The 22343-nt window shown below is 46.3% G+C and overlaps 1 protein-coding gene across 1 annotated transcript in view; it reads left to right on the forward strand.

Moving 5' to 3' along the window:
• Window positions 1-22343, forward strand: part of Tnik (TRAF2 and NCK interacting kinase) — a 414277-nt gene that overhangs the window by 298923 nt on the left and 93011 nt on the right. Inside the window, exons 8-11 of the mRNA XM_059265292.1 lie at window positions 7247-7301; window positions 9151-9229; window positions 16491-16666; window positions 20366-20432. Coding sequence (XP_059121275.1) covers window positions 7247-7301; window positions 9151-9229; window positions 16491-16666; window positions 20366-20432 — 377 coding nt within the window. The remainder of the gene's footprint in view (window positions 1-7246; window positions 7302-9150; window positions 9230-16490; window positions 16667-20365; window positions 20433-22343) is intronic.

The following is a 22343-nucleotide window of genomic DNA, read 5'->3' on the forward strand; positions in this document are numbered from 1 at the left end:
TAGGATGGAATCTGACAGGCATTTTATAGTCCTAAGTGTTGCCTTAACAGAGGTACCCACTGAAGAAAAGTCTATGTGGCCAAGCCCATATCCATTGGAATCTGACTGAGTAAAGACCTAATTCTCTATCCAGTGGAATACTATGCACCACTGAGCAATGAGCCGTTAGAGTAGGATGTGTTTGGTACCCAAATGTGAGTACCAAACATCTTCCTCTTACCATAGTCTCTCACTTACCTCACTCTACACACACACACACACACACACACACACACACACACACACATGCACGTGCACACACACACACACATATGAACTCACATGTACATGCACATGCATGCATATGGGCAATCTGTAAATAGCCTAGAAAGCACTGAAGTGTTTGGCCTCTGAGCGCATTGATGATGCATTCTTAATTCTTATTTTCTGTGTCTTTCTGTCCTGTTTTGATGTTTTTGCATCAATAGAATTTGATCTTATAATTAAGCTAGTAAGGTGATAAAGGTCCTAGAAAATGCCTTGTCCCCCACACCCCATGCCTAGTGGGTCCCTTCCTTTGGGGCTGACTTTTGCTGACTCTGTGTGTCATTCACCTGTACTGTATTAAGGGACTCGTCCCACACCAGTGGCAGATCTGCGGTGCAGATGTCCTCTGGCTACAAAGAAATCGCTCAGCTCCTTCAGTATCCCAGGCACAGATTTTATTCAGGCAGGGTGGAAATGTTCCTTTGAACAAGAGGGTCAGCTGGAAGTCAGGTGAGCAGCTGTCGAGTGGGAGAATCCCTTGATGGCAGATGCCACTAAGTGTGGCGATTTTACCTGTGGCCATGTCCTGGTCCCTGTGTGCTGAGCTCCCTCCAGGTCACTCACAAACAACAGTACAGACAGCAGGCAGTACCAGCAGGTGGCGTTGTCTCAGCAGCCCCAGCTGGTCCACTTCCTTCAGGTACAACACGGATCCCACGGACGATAAATCTTCCGGCAGTTTCCTCTACGCCAGATATCAAGTGTAGGGAAGCAGGGAAGGGAGGCGTCCATGTTTTCTTTGTTTTCTCTGTGCAATGAGATTGTCGAGAACTGCAGCCCGGACAGCCTCCCTGACCCTGACCTCGGTTCTGTTTGGGTAGAAGTGTATGAAGTGTGAATGAGGATGAGGGAGGAAGTCAGAGGAGACCAGTAGAAAACAGCCCGTGCCTCTCACTCCTGCATCACCTCCAGGGAGCTGTTTAACTTTTCTGGGCCTGTATAAAATGTGAAAAATCAATTATATATCACAAGGTTGTAAAACCACTTTATGGTGGTATTAACCCCCCCCCCCACACACACACGCATATGATTTTTCCCCCAATTGAAATATTTTTCAAAGAATAGACAAACCACAAGTATGTTTCCAAATGGAAGACTGTTTTTGTGTCAGTGAGGTATTGTAGAACCCAGGTAGCTGTACTCGTTACTAAGCTATCATCTGTCTATATAGCACGATATGGTGTTATAACCTTTTGATATTTATGAAGATATCACAGTGTCTGGCATATGGTAAGAATGCTCTAGGACAGCTTTGTGCTCACATATCTCATGAAAGTCTGGTTCTTGTGGCCATTTTTGTTGACCTAATGAAACAGGTGATTTCATGCACCTCAGCTCTGTGTGTATTGCCCATCTCTAGTTACCTCCTGCTGGACTCGAGCTTCATCTCTAAAGCTCTAACCACTAGATTAAGTTAATCTCTGTAGCAACCACACTCGGCATATGATTCCCTTTTTTAACCCAATTGAAATATTTTAAAAAGAATAGACAAATCGTAAGTACGTTTCCAAATGAAGGACTATTTTCATGTCTGTGAAGCACTGTAGAATCCAGCTGGTTATGCTCATTATCAAGCTATTGTCTGTTTAGACCACCATGCTGTCCCTGCTTTGGGATACTTGGGCCAGCCCCTTTTCTGTTTGTCCATCTGATATCTGATCATGTTCTGCCAGTAGGGGGCCCCAGTGGGAGACTGCAAAGACGGGAAGAAGACAATGTCCAGTCTCCTTCCTCTGGGTTCCCTGTTTCTGCCCGGCCTGCCTTATGCCACTGGGGCTATGAGGCTCATTGCCCTTATCTAGCTCGGGTATACTGACTGAACTGCCAGCTGGCAATCATTGACCCCCAAAAGTCTGTCTACCAGGTGCTTGTGCACTGTGCCAGGTTAGGACTGTGGAGCGTATCAAGTTACTGAATTCTTATATCAGTCCCGCAAGCCATACATTACCTAAGCATTGTGGTTGAGGAAAAGGTCTCTGTGTCAGAGCTCAGAGTCGGAGTTTCATCCAGGGCTGCAGTAGAGCACACTAGGCTTCTAGATACACCCTCCCTCTCCTTGAATGGCAGTTTAGTGTAGTGATGCTCTCTTCCACTGAGCTGGGCAGCCCTGTTCAGAAGGAATGTTCTTTTGTTTTGTGCCAGTTACTGTGTGCCAGCTGTCCCCAGGCCTCAGCCGGAAGCTGTACCTTGTGCCTGCCTTCTCAGAGGCACTAGAATTTGTCTCTGTTCTGTTTGTAATGCACACAGGGATGGGCTATTAATCATGCTGCAGGCCGGCGGCGGCTCAGCACCGCTGAAATAATGGATTGCCCAGCTCCTGCCAAAATGAGTCACACAATGGCCATGAGGGAAACTTATCTCTGCCCCGCTCTCCTCTTGTGTTCTTCTCTCTTCCCTTCCCATCTCCAGTGATCTGTCTTGCCAGGAGTAATGGGAGCCCCCTCTCCTTTGTTTAAGCTCTGAAGTGTCTTTGGGATTCACTAATTTATCCAAAGGTTGAACAGGGCCTGTCAGGGACGGTTATAGCTTCCCAACACAGGCAGTTAAGCAGAACTTACAAACAGCTTTGGGAATATATGACCAAGAATTTAAGAATATAAATATTTCCCTTTGGAAAATGGGATAACTCCAGTTAAAAATGATACTGACAATAACGTGAAATAAAGTCTTCAACAAGCAATAGTCATGTGACTGGCCTGGTAATATGACTAGCCAAGGATACACAGGCTCTTTGGATGGTATGATAGGGGCTCTGATTTAAAAAGGTGTTTTTAGAAAGGCTAACAAAGAGAGACATCTTTTCTTTACTAACCATCCCTGCTTCCTATGGTACAGTTCCAAGAGGGCCTCGCAGGAGAGACCTCCTGTTTCCTACAGTCAAACTCTTTCTCTTTTCCCTCCTACTATTGCTGTGTAGATAATACATATATGTACACATACTACATGTACATACATACACATCTATCTATCTCTATATATAATCTATATATATACACACACATATACATGCGTGCATGTGTACACATGTACACAAACATAAACATACATATATACACATACATGAGATCATTTGCAAATATCTTTGGCTGGAATCATGCTTATTCCATCACCAGAAATCTAGCGTCATGCGGTCCAGAGCTGATTTGATGGGCATGGATATCTTCAGAAACTCTGCCGCCTCCTCTCTGCGCTGGCATCATTCATCAGTTGGCATATTGCCTCAGGTTGCAAGATGGATGTTGTAACTCCAGACACCATGTTTTTATTCAGGACACTGAGAAGTTGAAAGGAGCTTGCAAGACACCAGCTGCGTTAGCTCCCTATTTGGGGAAAAACACAAGCGCCTGGGTTTGTTTGCGTATGTCTCGTTGGTCATAGCTCTGGTCACAAATCTAATTCACTGGTGGGGTGCCAGGATAAGCAAGTGCAGCTTTGGGGTACTCTGAAATGGAGGTAGCAGTGGGAGTGGGGTTCAGGTTAGCCAACAAATGATGTCTGCCACAGTGGCACGGAGGGAAACCATGACAACCAAATGGGAAGGCTAAGAACCCTCACCCAGCGGTACAGGCAAAGAAATCCACATGCTTGAGGCCCGTGGGCACCAGACTTCGTGCTAGGCAGCGCTCCTGAAAACAAGCATGCCCCCAGCACCTCCTGTGCCGTTGAGAAAGCTAAGCTGGGCAGCATTCTGCAAGGCACTAAATCAGGAGCATGGGCTGTGTCTGGCTGTGTCTGCTTTGAAAGCCTGTTCTCCCTACAAACCTACCTTTCCTCTGGGAAGCTAAGGTTGCCTTTGTAGCATAGGAACGGGTCCTCGCTGAATCTCTGCTCCTTTGTTCTGGCAACACCTCAGTCACCTGTGGACAGAGAATCAGGGACAATGATTTGTGGGTTGCTGACTTAAAGTAAAGATGAATACTCAAGACCTGCGCTGTGATCAGTTAAAGGAGAAATGGCAATGGCCGTGGGAGAGCCAGCGCCATTTTCTATGGGGCCTCTGTGATCTGGGGGAAGATCTGTGAAGGCAGCGGGCAGCCTGGACCATCGCCCCTCACTCATTCATTCAGCACATCTGTAATAACAGCCTACTGTGGACCAGTCCTGTTCAGTCACCAAAACAAAGACCTGTGACACAAGGGCTTATCGTCCCCTCTTCCCCCATCTCTCCTCCCTCCCTCTGTCTCCCCACCCCTCTCTCCTTCTCCCTCTCTTCCTGAACCCCGCCTCGAGTGTGTATGTGCTGAGGCAAAGTGTGTAAAGAACACAGACCGCACTGAACCAGTGGTGTGTCAATAGACAGCATGGCGAGAGGCATCACCCGTGTGAGGGGCTAACGTGAGAAAAGGCCAGTGGTTGGCACAGCACAGGAAGCTGCTGGGACCCAGACTTCTTCAGGTGGGGGAGGAGACAGGAGAGGCCAACTTGCACATCCCCGAGGATCGGCCCTCTTTGCCGTGTACCTCTCCCTCCACGTAGGGAAGTTTGAACAGAAACTCGGAGACAGAAGTGAGCCTGGCTGCCGTGCATTTTCTCTCTGTCTAAAGCTTGGCCTGGAGCCTCTCAGCCTGGTGCCATCATTTTCTCTTCAAACGTGTGAACTGTCACACCAGCTCAAAACTCCCGGGGTCTGACGGCCATTTCAGTCCACCCCTGCCATGGCAGTTGGCAGCAGAGAACCTGCCTTCCTCACGCTACAGAAACGCTCTGTTCTTAGGCTATTGGGAAGCTGCTAGAGGAAATATCAAGTCCTGAGGACACTGGAATATTATCACAACAGCACAGGGACTCTGATGCTGACCCTGGACTTCCGGCTCTTTTCCCTGTTTCCCGCCTGATACCTCCCGTGCCGGGAGGGACCTCTTCTTTCATGATCCCAAGCAGCTGTCTTGGTCTGCCAACTGTAAATGCAGGTACAAGAGAGCTGTGTTCTCATCCTTGGCGTGTTCCCCTCCTGAGCCAACACAGGAAACAATCCTTTGATGGATGCACACGTACTGCGTGCGAGCAATGTGTTGTCTGGGGCTTTGGGAGAAATCCAGAAAGAGAGCAGAGAGAGGACAACAGTTGACTTCCTGCATCGTTGTGTTGGCATCTTAGCCCCGTGCCTTACTGTCCCCATTGCTACCTGCTCTACGTTGATGGCACTCTGGCATCTTAGCCCAGTGCCTTACTGTCCCCATTGCTACCTGCTCTACGTTGATGGCACTCTGGGTGACAGGCTAGGCACCCAGTATATCCCTTTGTATCTTGTGAGGAACTCCCCTCAAATACTGAGCAGGCTGCCAGTCATTCACAGGCTACTGAGAAATTCCGTGTGAGGGAATGACTCAGCATGTAGTCCATGGCTCCCTTCCAATTATACCCTTTTTCTCCCACCTTCTTGTGCCCTTGACATTTGTTTGGTGGGGATAGCAAGGAAGCTTCACTTTGATCTCTATAATTTGAGTAAAGTTACAGGGGAGAGTTTTGAATAATGTGCATGAAACTCCTAAAAACCTGGGAGTGAGATGGCTGATGATATTGGAATGTAGTCCCTGAACCGGACCTATATTAGGTGTTCTTCCCCATTGGCTGAGCGGAGGGAACAGCAAGCATCCTTCTGGGCTATCTCATTGGTTTCCTCCATGTCTTGATGACATCAGCCATGCCATACTTACAGATCACCTCACCTGGATAGAGAGACCTGGAGATTCCGTCCTGTAAAGCGGGGAGCACTGACCATGGAAAACTCTGATTAGAACATGACAGTCAGTCCAAACATAAGAAGGCAAGTTAGGATTTACGACCTGTCTTCCATGGCAGTGTATAAGGGAGTGGAGAACATCTGGTCGACTGTGCTGCAATGTACGCACACGTCCCCATCAGAATATCCCATCCTCTTCCTATCACAGTAAAGGATAGGTTGTTGTGCATTAAACAGATTCGATGCGATTAATACCTACTAAATTCGCCACCGGTTCTACCTGTTGGTATTTATTCAGAAGTCACAAAAGTTTGTACCCAAGACCTAGACACCAAGGTTTGCAAGCATTTTGTATAGAACAGCCCAAACTGGAAACACTCCAAATATCTCTCAGCAACTGAGATCAAACTCCAGCACATCCACTTAATAGAATACTACTAAGTGACAAAAAGTTAGGAAGTATCAACACATGATCCAACAAGGAGGCCCTTCAAGAATGCTATCACAGGTAGGGGAAAGGCCCACCTACTGTTTTAGTCCTTCTCGATAAATTTGGAAGATGTAGTCCACAGCGACAGAACAGATGGGTAAGTTACCCAGAGAGTGGGAAGAGAGATGGGAAAGGAGGGGAGACACATGAGGGGGAGTGCGGTCCTCTGGAGGTGAGGTTGGCTGCCTTGATTGTGAGGGTGGGGCCACAGGAGTGTCACATCTCATCAAATGGCATATGTCATACATGTGCAGCTTACTGTGTAGCAGTTAGAGCTCAATAAAACAGTGAAAGAAAAACCATATGAGGCAGGAAAGTAGATGGGGACTATTTGGGAGAAGGGAGAGGACCGAAAGTATGGACGGGGAGGAGAAAGGGGGTGGAAGAGAGACAGGAGGGAAGTACATGCTAGGCAGGTGCAGTAGTATCAGGAAGCCCATTATTTCACCCAAGTCAAAAAGATGGAAAACAGCAACATTTCATGTGGTTCCACTGACATATAAATCTCACTAATAAATTAACTTTTAAAGACCTTATGTATTTTTTTATTCATTTATTGGAAACATACTATATGCCAGGCACAGGAAAAGTATGCGCACTGCAAAGTGAATCTGATTCCTCTGGCTCTGCAGCTGGGTGGGGAAACAGTTTGTAAACAGACAGTGGATTGACTTCCCCACAGACAGTTCTGCAGTAATTACCAGGTTTAACCGACTGTCCTCTGTTGATTGAATTTGTGTGTGTATCTGTGCTTTCTCGTTTTGCAGAGTGACTTGTGGTCTTTGGGAATCACCGCCATTGAGATGGCAGAGGGCGCGCCCCGTAAGTTCCTTCCTGGGTAAAACGTGCTGTGGGCTGCTTCTGGGGGTCCTGCGGGCTCCTGCCAGGGCTACGCTTGCTCTCCTTCTGCTACACTGAGCCCGGCATGGGTCTGATGTGGCATGTTTAGAAAGCAGAGGCATCTTAAATCAACCAGGAATCTGTTGGTTTCAGAGCAGTGTGTGGATCTGTGTTTTGCTGAGAAAGAAGAAAGCAAACTTGGGGGGGGGGGCCTTTCTTTCTCACCCACTTACTGTGGGGCTCATTCTTGCGGCCCTCTGCCTCACGCAGAATTGGAGCAGCCACAGACAATGTCATCTCCCGTGTACAGAACTCCAAAGCTGAATTCCTGAGTGCAGCTTTCAAAAATACCCGAACTCAGAGGCTGCCTCTCTTCTGAGAATATTAGTACTTAAGATATCCCTGCCTTTATAGGAGCAGTGTCTCAGATGCTTGCAATCTTGAGAACCCCCCCCCCCAGTCCCCTGAGACTTTAAGCACTAGCACCATAGAAGACCTCTGGCAGCTGTTGTGGTGGCCTGGGGGACTGAGGCTGGACCTCCCAGACCTCCCTGGCTCTCCCTATCAGTGCCAACCTCAGTGGAGACACCAGCACACCCTTTCCTGAGAGAGGTGGATTCACTTTGCAAGCTGCTGTGGTTCAAGCATCACCCTAATACCTAGCTGACCCAGCCTGGGGGACTACAGGACAGCCTAGGGCCCACCTCCCCTCCTGCACCCAGGGCTAGAATTGCCTAACAGTGGCATGACTCTTTGCTGGCTCTTCTCTGTCTCACTCAGACAGGAATTGCCCCAGTTGTGTCCTTGTGTATGCGTTCACACCCCTCCACACCTTCTCATCCACTTCTCATAGGACCAGGGCTCAAAAGACCTGCAAGGACCTTCATGACAGTTCATTCTTAGACTTGGGACTCTTGAATCGTCACTGCCCTCTTATTTTTCTTAAGCTCCTTGAATCCATGTGTGGCATGATTGACTTGGAGTGTTTGTTGACAAAATTTCCTTTGTTCACAATGACATTTTTGAGTCTGAAAATTCAGATACCACAGTGTTAAAACTGTGTTATCATCCTGAGTGGTAGACGAGACTAAAAATAAACTCTACCCACAGAATCCTCTGGCATCGAGGGAGCATATATTCTCAATCTTGGAACCAAGAAAAAAAATGTATTCTCACTGTTAGAAAGTAAGCAATAAGATATGTGGATTGAAATAAGAATGTGGAGTGTGTTCATGATACATGATTGCATCATGTTTATAAGCTGACTTCACCCCCTAGTCATCCTGGGGTCGGAGGGTTTAGAAAACAAGGCACACCACGCAACCTGAAAGGCTGCTAGGGACATTTGGTGTCCTGGCAGAGTACCAAAAAGCCTAGAAATGTGCATAGACACCAGTGTGTGCATAAGCCTCCACTGGGGAAAGCAGAGCTGTGGATGCTCAGATGCCTCTTAGAGGCTTAGGCTTTTGTTAAAGAACGTCACCTCAGCCACGCCAACCCCAGCTGTCACCATGCCGTTTGTTTTGAATGGCAGGTGGCTACTTACACAGGAGATGGCTAGTTGTTGGCCCTTTAACTTATTTTCCTTATGACATGAAGATATGGCCCCTAGGAATGTTAGTATCTGTTTGAAATGTGCATTTTATGAGATTCATCTAATTAGACATCAGCTCTTTGAAATGTTTGCCGAACAGAAGCTTCCGGATCTTTGACTCCTTACTTGCAAGCACCTTATGGACATGTGTACACGTGTGTAGCATTTCTGTACAGCCAGGATGGTAGTTGGCTTGGCTTCTGACTGGCTCTGGTCCTTGCTTTTGGTCTCCCACAGCCCTCTGTGACATGCATCCCATGAGAGCCCTCTTCCTCATCCCCCGGAACCCAGCGCCTCGCCTCAAGTCTAAGAAGTGGTAAGTTTGCCCTTCAGTATTTTGCAGATCTGAGGGTGAAGCTTTCCTGTGATCTTTCATTTGTCTTTCGTGTGTGTGTGTGTGTGTGTGTGTGTGTGTGTGTGTGTGTGTGTGTGTACATGTGTCTGCAGGTGCACATTTGTGTGCTTCAGTGCAGAGGCCGGGGTTGACCTCAGTTATCTTTTACATTTGCTTCCCTACCTTAGTTTTATGGACAGGGTGTTTCATTAAACCCAGAGGTCACCAATTTGTCTAGACTGGCTGGCCAGTGAGCCCCAGCAAACCGACTGCCTCAATTTCCATAGCCCTAGGATTACAGGCACATGCTACCACGCCTGGCTTTATGTGAGTGCTGGGGATCTGAACTTGGGTCCTTGTGCTTGCGTGATGAGCACTGTACTGACTGAGCCATCTGCCCAGCCTCTCTATGATCTCCTTTTGAATTACCTCAGATCTCTCCCTGGGTCCTTCTGGCTAGATTGAAAGAATGCACACCACAGCTTGTAGGTGACATTCTGTGTGCTACCATTCATCTTGGACTCACAGCTTCGTTACCTGCTGTCTGTACAGCAAGTTGTTAACCCTATCCTCAAGGCAAAGAGCTATTAGCCAAAATAGGGCCCAAGTAATGGCACGGAAACACTGTGATTTATGACTGCGGTGTGTTCTCCCGACTGCATGGCACATTTCATCAGAGACAGTGATGATTTAGAGTCAGCCCATTAGATTGGCTGGCTTCTACTCCTCAAGACAGTGGTTCCCTCCCTGTGTGCCTACAGAGACTTGCTAATGGTCCATGGGATGTCTCTGGCTTGGGAAATCGTGGTTCTTTGTGGAGTTATTTTTAGTCCCTTTTTCTTTATGACAGGGCATTCTGGCTTCCTATTTTGGGGAGAACAGTATAACCTTTGTTCTTAATAAACTAATCCTGACAAAAAGGTGACTTGTTCTAAAGGGAGCTACTCCATGCATGCTGTCATGAGGAGGCATGATGGCAGTGTGGATGGTGAACGCCCAGGTGAGGTTTGGAAATGGAGTCCTCAGGTTATGCCATATGCTGTCTGTCACTCTCATGTGCAGTTTTATCATGGTCTTTATGTCAGTTTCCCATGTTTCCCCTTCCCTGCTACAGAAGTGGCATGACCTCCTGATACATTCTTATATCTCTGGTTCCTCCTGCATTAGAGTTAATCCCTGCCCACCTATGACCTCCTACTGTTTTCCCCCCTAGACATAAGTCCTCGGTAGTCCGACTACAAAGGAGCAAGCCATTTGTCCCTTTTCATATGACTTAAGGCTCAGGCCCTTGACTGGCGTCCTGTTTCCCACCCACAGGTACACACCCACCACCCAGAGCAGGCTTAATTAGTACAATCAGCTGGTAATGACATAGCAACCCTAGCTAACAGAGGAAAGGCGCTACACAGAGAGGAAGGAAACAGAAAAGCCACAGCAACAGCAGTCTCTAAGACCTGAGAGGGGGTGTGGGTTGCTATTGGTAACCGGAGGCAAAGCTTCCCTGCTCTCCTGCCTCTCAGAGGGTCACTGTGGTACCAGAAGTGTTCTCTCCCCAGCAACAGCCTTTCATTGGGCACCAGAGAGCATGTGCACAGGAGGGTCCTTCCTCTCTCTTCTGAGATTTCTTCTCCCTCCCCCTGGATCTGACTCCTGGAGAGGGGAGCCAGCTCCGTTCCCTCCCCTGGAAGCGACAGTGACATTGCAAAGCCTCCTGCCTGCCAGATTGCGGCTTGGAATGTGCCAAGCTCCCCAGGAGAGCCTGCTGTATGCCATGGGTCTCACTTCCTGTCCCCTGTGTGGGAGCCTCCTCCTGTCACTTCTGGGGAGATATTGTGAGCTCTTCCACAGAGGAACAAGCTGGTCGTCCAGGCATGTCATCTAAGAGACTGCATCGGTCACTTTATCATTTCCTGACAGAACTCCTGATAAAAGCTCACAATTAGAGAAGGGAAACAGTCCATCATGGCAGAGAAACTAAGGCAGTGGGGACGTGACGCAGTTGTCACACTATGTGAGAGCTGAATGCGGCTATTCAGCTGTTTTCTTCCTCCTTCCTTTTGATTCAGACAGAGGTCCAATCTGTGCACAGTCAAGATAGATCTTCCCTCCTAGATTGAGCCTATCATCTGGCCACACCCTTACTACCACACTCAGATGTGTGTCTCCCAGGGGACTGCAAGTCTAATCAAGTTGGCAATAAAGATGAGCCGCCACAAGTCCACCCCGTGTCAACATATCACTTTAAACTATAACATTCCCCTCCTGGGCCTCAAAGGCTCATCATCATCTCATGAGGCAAAGTGTATTTAGTTCATCTATAAGAGTTCCCCAAATCTTAACAGTTTGAAATCCAATTGCTCAAAAGCCTGGAGTCTCTTGTGATGCCCACATCAGTCTCTTAATTGTGAAGACCTGTAAAGTTAAAAACCAAGTCACATCTTTCCAATTTACAATAGCACAAACTAATCATTTTCATTCCAAGAGGAGTGGAATATGGGCACAGAGAGAAAAACAGGACACAAGCTGGGTCTGTGCCTAGCGTGGGAAACAACATCTTGCAGTTTCATTTCAAGCGTCTCGGGCTCCTAGTCATGTCATCTGGTCTCCGCTGGCCTTGCCTCTCCTGCTCTGCCTCTAGCACACATAGCCTCTCTTAGAATGGCTCCACTCCATGCCTGTGACTCTCCTCAGTGGACATCCCACAAGCCTGGCTCTCTAATATCCTGAGCGCCACCTCACTTCACAGCCCTATACCATGGCTCATGGGACCTCCTTGAAGGAACTCTGACTCTGCCACTCATTGTCCGACCTCAGGAGCTTTTGCAAGTCCTCCCTGCCCACAGTGAGCTGGGTTCTCTCATGTCAATCACTAACCAAAAAGGTGCCCCCGCAGACTTGCCTGCAGGCCAGTATGATAGAGGCATTTCTCAGCTGAAGATAGCTATTCTCAAACGACCCTGGCTTGTGTCAAGTTGACCAAAAAACTAGCCACCCCTAACCCCATTAATTTTCAAAGCTCTATACCTGCTGTCAGGCACTTTTGTTTTGAGAAAGGACAAAGGGGTGTGTGTGTGTGTGTGTGTGTGTGTGTGTGTGTGTGTGTGTGTATGAGTGGTGTGTGTGTTTGTGTGTATGTGTGTTCCAAATAAAATTATGATGACATAAAGTAGATGTCACAAAATATTTGAAATAAATTGAAATTGCTAGTTTGTACTGTGACTGCACACTTCATCAAAATCAAAACCCAAACTGGAACACAGGCTTTGGAAATTAACCTTTTCCGTTCAGTTTTCCCAAATCAAATACATCTAGAGCAAGTCCCTTAATGAGCATTGTGCAGTCACACGCTCTATAACATGTTGGTTAACAATGCGCTAGGCCACCTGATGACTCTGGAGCTACCTCAGCTAAGCAGATATGTTCTGTGATAGTCCCACAATGACAAAACCATCTTCCAAACATCTCCCTGTCTCTCAACAGTGCTCTGTGGGGCCCATTTTATTCAACAGAAGCAGGGGCTGGTAAGCCATGTCTCATTTCTGTGTCGCAGTCCTTAGGAAAGAATTTTCTCTTCCTTGAGTCCAGTGATGATCAGAGAATGGTCAGATGTCCCTGCAGTATGCCAGTGCTAATCAAGAGAGGCATTTTAAAGGAATTCACTTATTTAATCACTGCAATGGTATTTTGAGATAAGCTCTGTGGATGTCTGTATTTGCAGACGGGGAAAGTTGAGTCATTTGTCCTGAGCCATACAGCAAGTGATGAAGCCCAAGGCAGAGAAAGGGGGTAGTGAGAACTAGCACAGAGCCACACAGGTTTTCAAGGCTGAAATTGCCAATATGGATATGATGACTATTGAAAGCATCCAGCCCTCCAGATTACAATGGCTAATGTAAGCAACTTCAGTGTATAACCAGCGTGACTCTGTTGAACGTCAGACTGTGAGCACCAAATACCAGCGTTCCCTCTCCATCCAAAAGCATCCATCACTCCTGAGCATCAATCCTTGACATTTGCCACTGCATCCAACTCTTGGCAAGGCTGTATTGCTAACCTTCCTGCAAGTTGTTCTCTTTTTTTTCCCTAAGAGACAAAGCTAAGCTACCAGCAGTACCATAAATTTAGTTTGAACCCATTGTAACACCCAGCGAGCAGGTATTCAACACCCGTGAAGTACTTTCACTTGTAATTAACTGTGCAATTAAACATATTGATTCCTCGGTCACACTAACTTAGAAAATAAGTGACCGCTTCTTTGAAGACGTGGGAGTTTTGTTTTGTTTTTGTTTTGTGGAGACAGGGTTCCACTGTGTAGTCCAGGTTGTCTTCAGATGCATTATATAACCTATAGCCTCAAACTCATGGTTATCCTCCTGCCTCAGCCTTCCAAGTTGCTGGGATTATGGGAGTGTGCCAACACACTCGGCTTGAGGATATGTTTTAAGTGAGCCACATTTTCTCTTCAAATGATGCCTGTGCAAAAGATATAGACACATCAGCTGCTTTACAGAGCCCTGTACCCTGTCTCTGTCCTTCGGATGCCAAGCCATTCTCTCGGAGTCCTTCCCTCCAGCAGAGCCCTGCAGAGGGAACTCTCACAGCTGGTTCCGTTAATGGAACACAGTTCTGCCTGGAGATCTGGAGGGTTTTCTGGCTTTTTTTTTTTTTTGGTTGTTTTATTTTCAGATGTCAGTGTCAGAGAAAGGATGCACAGTCTATTGAGGTCTGGATCTCATTTTTCAAATTGGTTGTGATTGCTTTTATTTATCACCCTCTAATTAATAGAGGAACACTTTACAATAAAAAAACCAGCACTTCTTCCTAGCTGCCAGTGAGAGAACTACTGTTTCGTTCCTTGTGAATATCTAATAGCTCTCTGTCATGAGTTGTGTTGTTTTCATCCTTTTGATGCTGGGTTTTCCTCCCCAGAGCAGCTCTGTGTGGGGTCCACCAGGTTTGCTGCTGCCTTTTGAGGTTGTTAGAGCTTCCAGTTCATTCCTTAGATGAGTCTGTTCTTCAGTATTTTTTTTTATTTGATTGATCTGGGATAGAAAACCATACTACTCCTTGCAACCAATATCTCTCTCTCTCTCTCTCTCTCTCTCTCTCTCTCTCTCTCTCTCTCTCTCTCTCTCTCTGTGTGTGTGTGTGTGTGTGTGTGTGTGTGTCCATCTCTCTGTTTCTCTACATGTCTTACTGTCTCTCTCAGTGTCTGTATTTCTGTGTGTGTGTGTGTGTGTGTGTGTGTGTGTGTGTGTGTGTGTGTTGTATATGAATGTGGACAGGAGCACATGCACATTTGTGCACACATATTTGGAAGCCAAAAAGCAGTGTCAGGTGACTACCTCAATCACTTTCCATTTCACATTTGAGACTGTCCCTCACAGAACCTGGAACTTTCTGATAGGCTAGACAAGCTGGCCAGTTAGCTCTGAGGCTCTGCCTCTCCTGTCCCTGCTTCCCAACACAGGGATGGTAGGTGCACACTGGCATGCTAGCTATGTACATGAATGCTAGAGGTTCAAATTCAGGTCCTCACGCTTGCACAGCAAGAACGTTGTCCACTGAGCTACCTCTCTGGCCCCAAGACCTCCTTTTCCATTCCTCACAGACCTTTCTAGCTCAGAATTTAGACTGGAATGGAGCCAGACCGCAGATGGAATCAGTACTTCGTGTGTGCATCCATCCATTCATTCACCAGACATAGTGCAGGTAGTGTGCTCAAGATATGACTCGGGCATTTCCTGACACCTCTGAAAACCTCCAGCAAGGAAAACATCACAAGCAGGTACATAGCTCTTCTGTCATATTTCTAGTCCATGGTATAGCCAACCCTAATTCACCTGTGGGCGAGGCAGTGGCTAAGGATGCTGCATTGCTTTTAGATGTATGCAAGATACTTTCAAGCTCATGCATAGTTTAGAAATGTAGGAAGAAAATTTATTACTTGAAAAACATGGAATAAGCTAAGAAATTGCTTGGATGTGGGCAGAAGCAGAGAGTACCCTATATGTGTTCACTCTGGCATTATTTTCTATGCATATAATATATATTTATTTATTCTGTGTGTGTGCATGTACATGTAAGTGTGTGTGTGTGTGTGTGTGTGTGTGTGTGTGTGTGTGTGTGTGTACAGTCAAGCACATACCACAATGCACATGTGGAGGTCAGGGGACAATTTTCAGGAGTTGGTTCTCTCCTTCAACATTGTTGATGCAGGATTTCTCCTGGTGCTTCTGGCTTGATATTCTTCTTCTCCTCCTTCTCCTCCTCCTTTTTCCTCTTCTATCTGCTCCGGGAGAGCTGGACCCTCAGCTTCAGGAGACATCTTTTAGATCTCCACCTCCCACTGCCCCCCTTACTCGAGGATGCAGATAACAGCTGCTCACCATCCATGAGGCTTTAGCTGCTGCGCCCTCTCCGCCCCGTCTCTTGCACTTGGATGCTGGAGGACATGCTGCACGTGGTATTCTATGTGCTGAAGATACTTCTTGAGCCTGAAATACATACATTCTGGGAAGTGTTCCTATTGGAGAATTGAGAAAGCCATCCTTCAGGGATCCACAGTGCAGCCATAGAAGGGCAACAGAGAGAAAAAACGGCTCCCTCCTGAGTAGGCAAGGTGTTCAGGGCCAGGGGTTCCACGGAGATCTCAGGGGAGATACACTGAGCTGTCTGTGGACAGCTCCCAAGGCACTCTGGGAAGCTGTGAACTAATTACTTCTGACTCTGGATAACTCCTTGGAACTTTCGTCAAGAACACACATGCCCCACCCATAAATCCTGGCTAAAGTCTGCAGTAACTTCTGCTGCACTGTGGCCTGCTGCTCTGATCACTGCTGTGGTAGCTGCCTCCAGGGATTCCCTGCTCCCAGACCTTTCTAGCACAGAATTTATCTAGGAGGAAATTGGGGCTTTCAAGGGGGGCATAAATGAAGTGCCTGTGTGCTTCCCAAAGAGGTCATTTCCCCTTCATTCCTCCAGTCTCCTGTGTAAGGCTGTGTTCCCTGTGCGAAAATGTCCCCATGCATATGATAACTACCATATGTTACCTTATGTAAATATTGATTGTGATTTGACCTTTGAACTTCATTGTACTAATGTATTGATACTGATTTGCGATTGGTTTGTCCCTGTGCTTACAGGATGGACTTTTTTTTCTTTATAAGGCTATATTTCAAAAGATGTATTTGCTTTTCTCTTATGTTGTCACTTTATCTGTGAAATCTCTTTTGTTTGGCAGGTCAAAAAAATTCCAGTCGTTTATTGAGAGCTGCTTGGTAAAGAATCACAGCCAGCGACCAGCCACCGAGCAATTGATGAAGCATCCGTTCATACGAGACCAACCTAACGAGAGACAGGTCCGAATTCAGCTGAAGGACCACATCGACAGAACAAAGAAGAAGCGAGGAGAAAAGGGTCAGTTGCACATTATTGCTTCGGAGAAGGAAACAGAAGGCAGAGTATTGTGGTCTCGTGTGAGGGCTGCCTGTTAGGTCGCAGCCCTGGGCATCAGTGGAGTGGAATCAACGTTGAAGGAGAATGGAAAAAATAGATCTGTCAGCAATAGGCCCTCTTCCAGGCACCAAACAAAGCCATGTCAAGTGAGACTAGGAAGCACTTTAAATGACAAGTGATTTGTCTTAATTCAAATGAATATTCACATTTCTGAGAGTGACATCCACACGTCAGACAACCTACAGAACTCATCTAGTTGACATTTTTTCTGTATTGACGTCTTCAGCATTTATGTTTCTGTGCCCCGAGACTTGTTTCTAATTCAGTTATGTAGAAGTCAGAAAAGAATTCCTTACGGTGTCTGTAACAGAAAGGCTCATTAGCTTGCCAGGCTAGCAGCATGGCATCAGCTTTTGTGTGGAAGGTCCTCGAGTGCACTTCTTTATTTTGTAGATGCACAGATTCCTCTCCATAGTCCTCTCTGTGTCATGGAAAGTACAGGAGCCCAGCTTTGAGACCCTGGGACCGTGCCCAAGTTGTTCTGGTGCAGGCCTCATGGCCAGCCGGAGCATAAGGCAGGGAGGAAGGGAGGCGTGGGCATGACAAGGGGGACTAGGATAAACAGGAAGAACTCACTCGCGGGGAGCAGGGGGCTCTAGGAGTGAGAGGCAGTTTCAGGATAGAAGATACCCATTGAGAGTGTATGAGGGAAGACAGAGCCGAAGGCCAGAGGCTAGAGTAGGTGGAAGTGGTTTTCCTCGACTCCCTCTTCTCGCCCCCTCCCCTGTCCTTAGTATAAAGGGCAGCAGAAAGTAGCAGAGAACAGGTTTTTGAAGTATGACCTGATGATTCTCTGGATTTCCTCATTGTCTGTTGTTATGTCTCCCTTTTCATTTCTGATTTTGTTGATTTGGATGCTCTCTCTCTGCCTTTTAATTAATTTGGATAAGGGATTGTCTATCTGCATGGTGAGAGAGTTGTATATCTTGATCTGCTTGGGGGGCCCTGGCGGTAGGATCAGAATCCATCCCTGGTGCATGAGTAGGCTTTTTGGAGCCCACTACCTATGATGGGACACCCTTGCAGCCTTGAGACAGGGGAAGGGCTTGGACTTGCCTCTACTGGATATGCCTCCCCTTAGGAGGCCTTGCCTTCTTGTGGGGGGAAATGGGGGATAGGTTGGGAAGGGGAGGCTGGGGGAGGGAGGAGGGAAGAGGGAGATCTTTGATTGGTGTGTAAAATGAATGAAAACAAATTTCTTAATAGAAAAAAAATTGCTCTTCCCCTACATCCTCTCTAACAATTGCTGTCATACTTCTTAGCAATAGCCATTCTGACCTGGGTGAGGCAGGATTTCAAAGTAGTTTAATTCCATTTCCCTGATGACTGGGATATTAAACATTTTTTAAAAATTAAAAAAAAATTTAAAAATATTTATGTGTGAGTGTTCTGCCTTCGTGTATGTATGTACACCACTAATGTATGTGGTACCCACAGAGGCTAGAAGAGAGCTCGTGTTACAGGTGCTTATAGGCTCCACGTGAGTGCTGGGAATCAGCCTGGTCCTCTAGAAGGTGGTCTTGGGTCTTGACTGCTAAGCCAGCTCTCCAGCTCCAGTCTCCTTTTTTTTTTTAACCTTTTCCATTAGATCTCTTTATGAGTAGCTTTTGGCAGAATTGAAGAGTTTTATTTTTTATGGTTTATATAATCCTGTAGTGCAAAGGCAATCAAGCTCGGTTCTGATAAAATATTAACACCAAGGAGACTGACAAGTTAAAGTTTTGCTTTAGAAACTAGAAGCAATTGGAATAATTGTGTGCTTCTTTTGTTCACTATAGTTTCCTTTATTAGATAAAAAGTTCTACGTGTTATTTTGAAAACTCTGCTTTTCCCTTTTGAGAACACATCATTTTGGTATGAGTTATAGACACTCTATTGCAGATTCTTTACATTTGGTGAAAGCGTTCTTTTAAAATAGGTAGCCTGAAAAGTTCCTGCTCATCTAAATATATGAGGCTTACTTGTGATTTTACAAAATACACTTGAACTCCTCACACTTACGTTTCCTTCATTGTCTCTCTAGTATCTACATAGTTTGTTTTTGTGTTTTTTGTTTTTTTTTAGCCAATCTGGTTTTCTCATTGGGAATACTGCCTCCTAATGGAAATAAAGCAAAATTGCAATTTCAGTCCAGTTGACGGGTACACAAATGTCTTCAGGCTAGTAATTAATAACTCATAGCTATAAAGAAGTGACAGTCCTGTGTCGTTGTCTTTTGTTTCAAAGGCCTTTCATCCCCTATAGAAAAGTACTGAGCACAGCACATCTAGGGATCCAGGAGTCACTGTACCCCCGATGGCCTTGGCCTCACCATCTAGGAGTTATGTACCCCTGATGGCCTTGGTCTAATCATCCAGGAGTCACTGTACTTCTGGTGGCCTTGGTTTCACCATGTGGGAGTCACTGTACTTCTGGTGGCCTTGGTCTCACCATGTGGGAGTCACTGTACCCCTGGTGGCCTTGGTCTCACCATGTGGGAGTCACTGTAGCCCTGGTGGCCTTGGTCTCACCATGTGGGAGTCACTGTACCCATGGTGGCCTTTGTCTTGCCATCTGCTTTTCCACATCCAGACACCCAGCTTCTCGGGACTCACTGCTTCTCGAGCATGTAACATGGCCAGCCACGATGGAGGCCTATCATTCACAGTGACATTGTCCCATCCTTCCAGCTGCTGCCAGCTCAAGGGCCCCTGGCCTCCAAGGCCCAGCTTCTTACCTCCTCAGCGGTTCACTACTCCTACTCCTCCATTCTGAGCAAGAGGAGACAGCTGCTCCCCACTCTCACTTCTCACTGCCTTGTGTGTGCTTCTGCTCAGGATGGACTATGTTGGGGGAGACACTGATTTTCACATTGAAACATCTCAATGCTGATTCTAAATATACCTCCCAGATTGATCTTTTATTAATATGAAGGCATTACTAGTTTGTAATCTGACTACCTCCCTTATTTTAGAGATAATTATCATAAGTAAATGAGAGAACAAATCTAAAATATTTAACACTAGTTGCTCACATGTGAGATGCCGACTAAACATTCATTTCTTTTCTTCATAACCGTGGAAATGCAATCATACATTCCATTTGTGTCTTTCTCACTGTATTTTGATCATGTCTAAAGCAAATATTCAATCTTCCTATTACACATTAACTTGTTTATTATTTTTACTGAAGTAAATGAATGTTCATAATGAATCAATCACATTTACCCATTCTTTTTTGTTAAACCAAGAGTGGGGTTAAACTTGGGACTACCTGCACATCACATGTTCTAGGCTTTTAGTATAGATTAGTGTAGAGATCATGTGTTTCTATCAAGTAGTACATATTGTACATGCTTCTGTGCAGTGTACTCTCATGTGCTGGCATAATCATACCAGCCCTGCCATAGACAGGTGAATCATGCATTGCTCTGTGGAGTTAGGGCAGCATCAGTGTGACTAGGTAGGGAGAATTTTCAGATCTATTGTCTTACGGGATTGGGGCTACTGATGAGGTCCACTGACCAGTTCTGTGGCTCATGAAAGTTTATGAAGTAGAGAGGTGGTCTTTTCTGAACAGCAGCACCATGGTCTACACTAACATTCTGTCATCTCTTTCCAGATGAGACCGAGTACGAATACAGCGGAAGTGAGGAAGAAGAGGAAGAGAATGACTCTGGGGAGCCCAGGTATGAGGAAGAAGGCTAGGCCTTCCCACTGCCGCAGTCTGGACTGGGCTTGCTCAAAATGTGCTTCCCTTCTGATTTATTGCTCTGTTTTGAAGAATGCACCAGGAGTTAATGCATTGCCCACATACATACTCGTTAATGTGTGAAATTTCCCTTAGGCAGACTCTTATAAAAAGTGTGGAAATCAGCATATTCTTTATCTTGTCCACCAAGATGTATGGCCTGTATTCATGACCTTGTTTCCTCACACATGTAGATATAGAGTGGGAAGGAAGCAATTATCTGGCTAATGCAGTGCTAAAAATGTTGAAAATTGCAACTTTGGGGAGAGTTAGTGACATTTCAGATTGGAGTTATTCAGCTTCTTGTTCATCCCTCTGGGAAGCCCTTTCAGGTGGCCATGGTCCTGCCATGTGCCTCGATGTTTCACATAGACCAACCCTGGAGGAGGTGATTCTAGAAAATCAAATTTTCCTCCAGAGGTAAACCCTGATAGAAATGTTCACACCGTTCCTGTTGTCCCCACGGAACCCGGTGCTTTTCAATGTTGTCGTCTCCACATTTGGAGGCTGGCGTGGCTTTGACCCCAGCTTTCTTCCCATCTGTAGTTATGGGCAATTGAGGCTGGTGTGCTTGTGGTGCTGGGACTGCACCTCTGTGCATGGACCTCAGCTCTGTGCACCCCGTGGACACGCACTGTTAATTGTGGAGAGAATGCACAAGCAGAAAGGTACTGGGCATTATGGGTCCATGTCCTCCAGCACTCCAGGGTATCCAGCCCTCATATGGCAGCACAAGGACCAATTGCTATCTCACTGGCACAGTGTCCTGGTTTGCTGAGGGACCATGCTGTAGGAATAAGCTAGACACCACATTTTCATCTGCCTTCCTTTCTTCTTACCTTCCTTTGTGTGTGTGTGTGTGTGTGTGTGTAGCACATGTGTATACATGTGGAGACTATCCTACTTTGCAGTATTATTGCTGTGATTAAAACACTGACCAAAAGCAGCTTGGAGAGGAAAGGGTCTATTCTGTCTTGCAGATTGTAGTCCATCGTGGAGGGAAGTCAAAGCAGAAACCTGAGGGCAGGAACTGAAGCAGAGACTGTGGAGAAATGCTGCTTCCTGGCGTGCTAGCCCCATGGTGTGCTCCCCATGGCATGCTCAGTCTGCTTTCTTACACAACCTAGGACCACCTGCCCACGGTGGGCACTAATCCCCCACAGACATGCCTAGTGGTCAGTCTCATAATGACAATTTTTCAGCTGAGGCTCCCTTTTCCCAGGTGATCCTAATTTGTGTCAAATTGACAAAAATTAACCAGCATAGACTTTAAAGGACAAGCTCAGCTATCATTCATCAAGCACTATCTTGTTAGTATGTATTTTTATTGAAAATGTATTTTTTCATATTCTGATTACAGTTTCCATTCCCAAACTCCTTCCAGATCCTCCCAATCCACCCAACTCCATGCCCTTTCTTTCTCTTTCTCTCTTTAGAAAACAAACAGGCAAGCAAAAACAACAACCACCACAAAAACATAATAAAAAGTAAAGAGCTCAAGAAACACACAAAAAACCATAAAAGCACAAAATCAGAAACCATAATATACAAGCAAAAGGTCATTAAGACAAAAGAATATGAGACAACAAGTCTAAATAAGTTCCGTTGAGTTCAACTTTGTGTTCTGAAACGAGGGCTCCCACGGGCCTGGTACTCGCTGATTAGGCTAGGCCAGCTTCCCGGTGAGCTCCTAGGAGTCTACTGTCTCCACCTTCCAGCACTGAGATTACAAGTGTCTGCTACCACACCAGCTATTTTTACCTGAGCTCTGGAGATCAAATTGAGGTTCACACTTGCAAGGCAAATGCTTTGCTGATGAGCTATCTCTCCAGCCTCTTGTTCTCTTCCT

The sequence above is a fragment of the Peromyscus eremicus genome, chromosome 6 (assembly GCF_949786415.1).
Source record: "Peromyscus eremicus chromosome 6, PerEre_H2_v1, whole genome shotgun sequence".
Taxonomy (NCBI): domain Eukaryota; kingdom Metazoa; phylum Chordata; class Mammalia; order Rodentia; family Cricetidae; genus Peromyscus; species Peromyscus eremicus.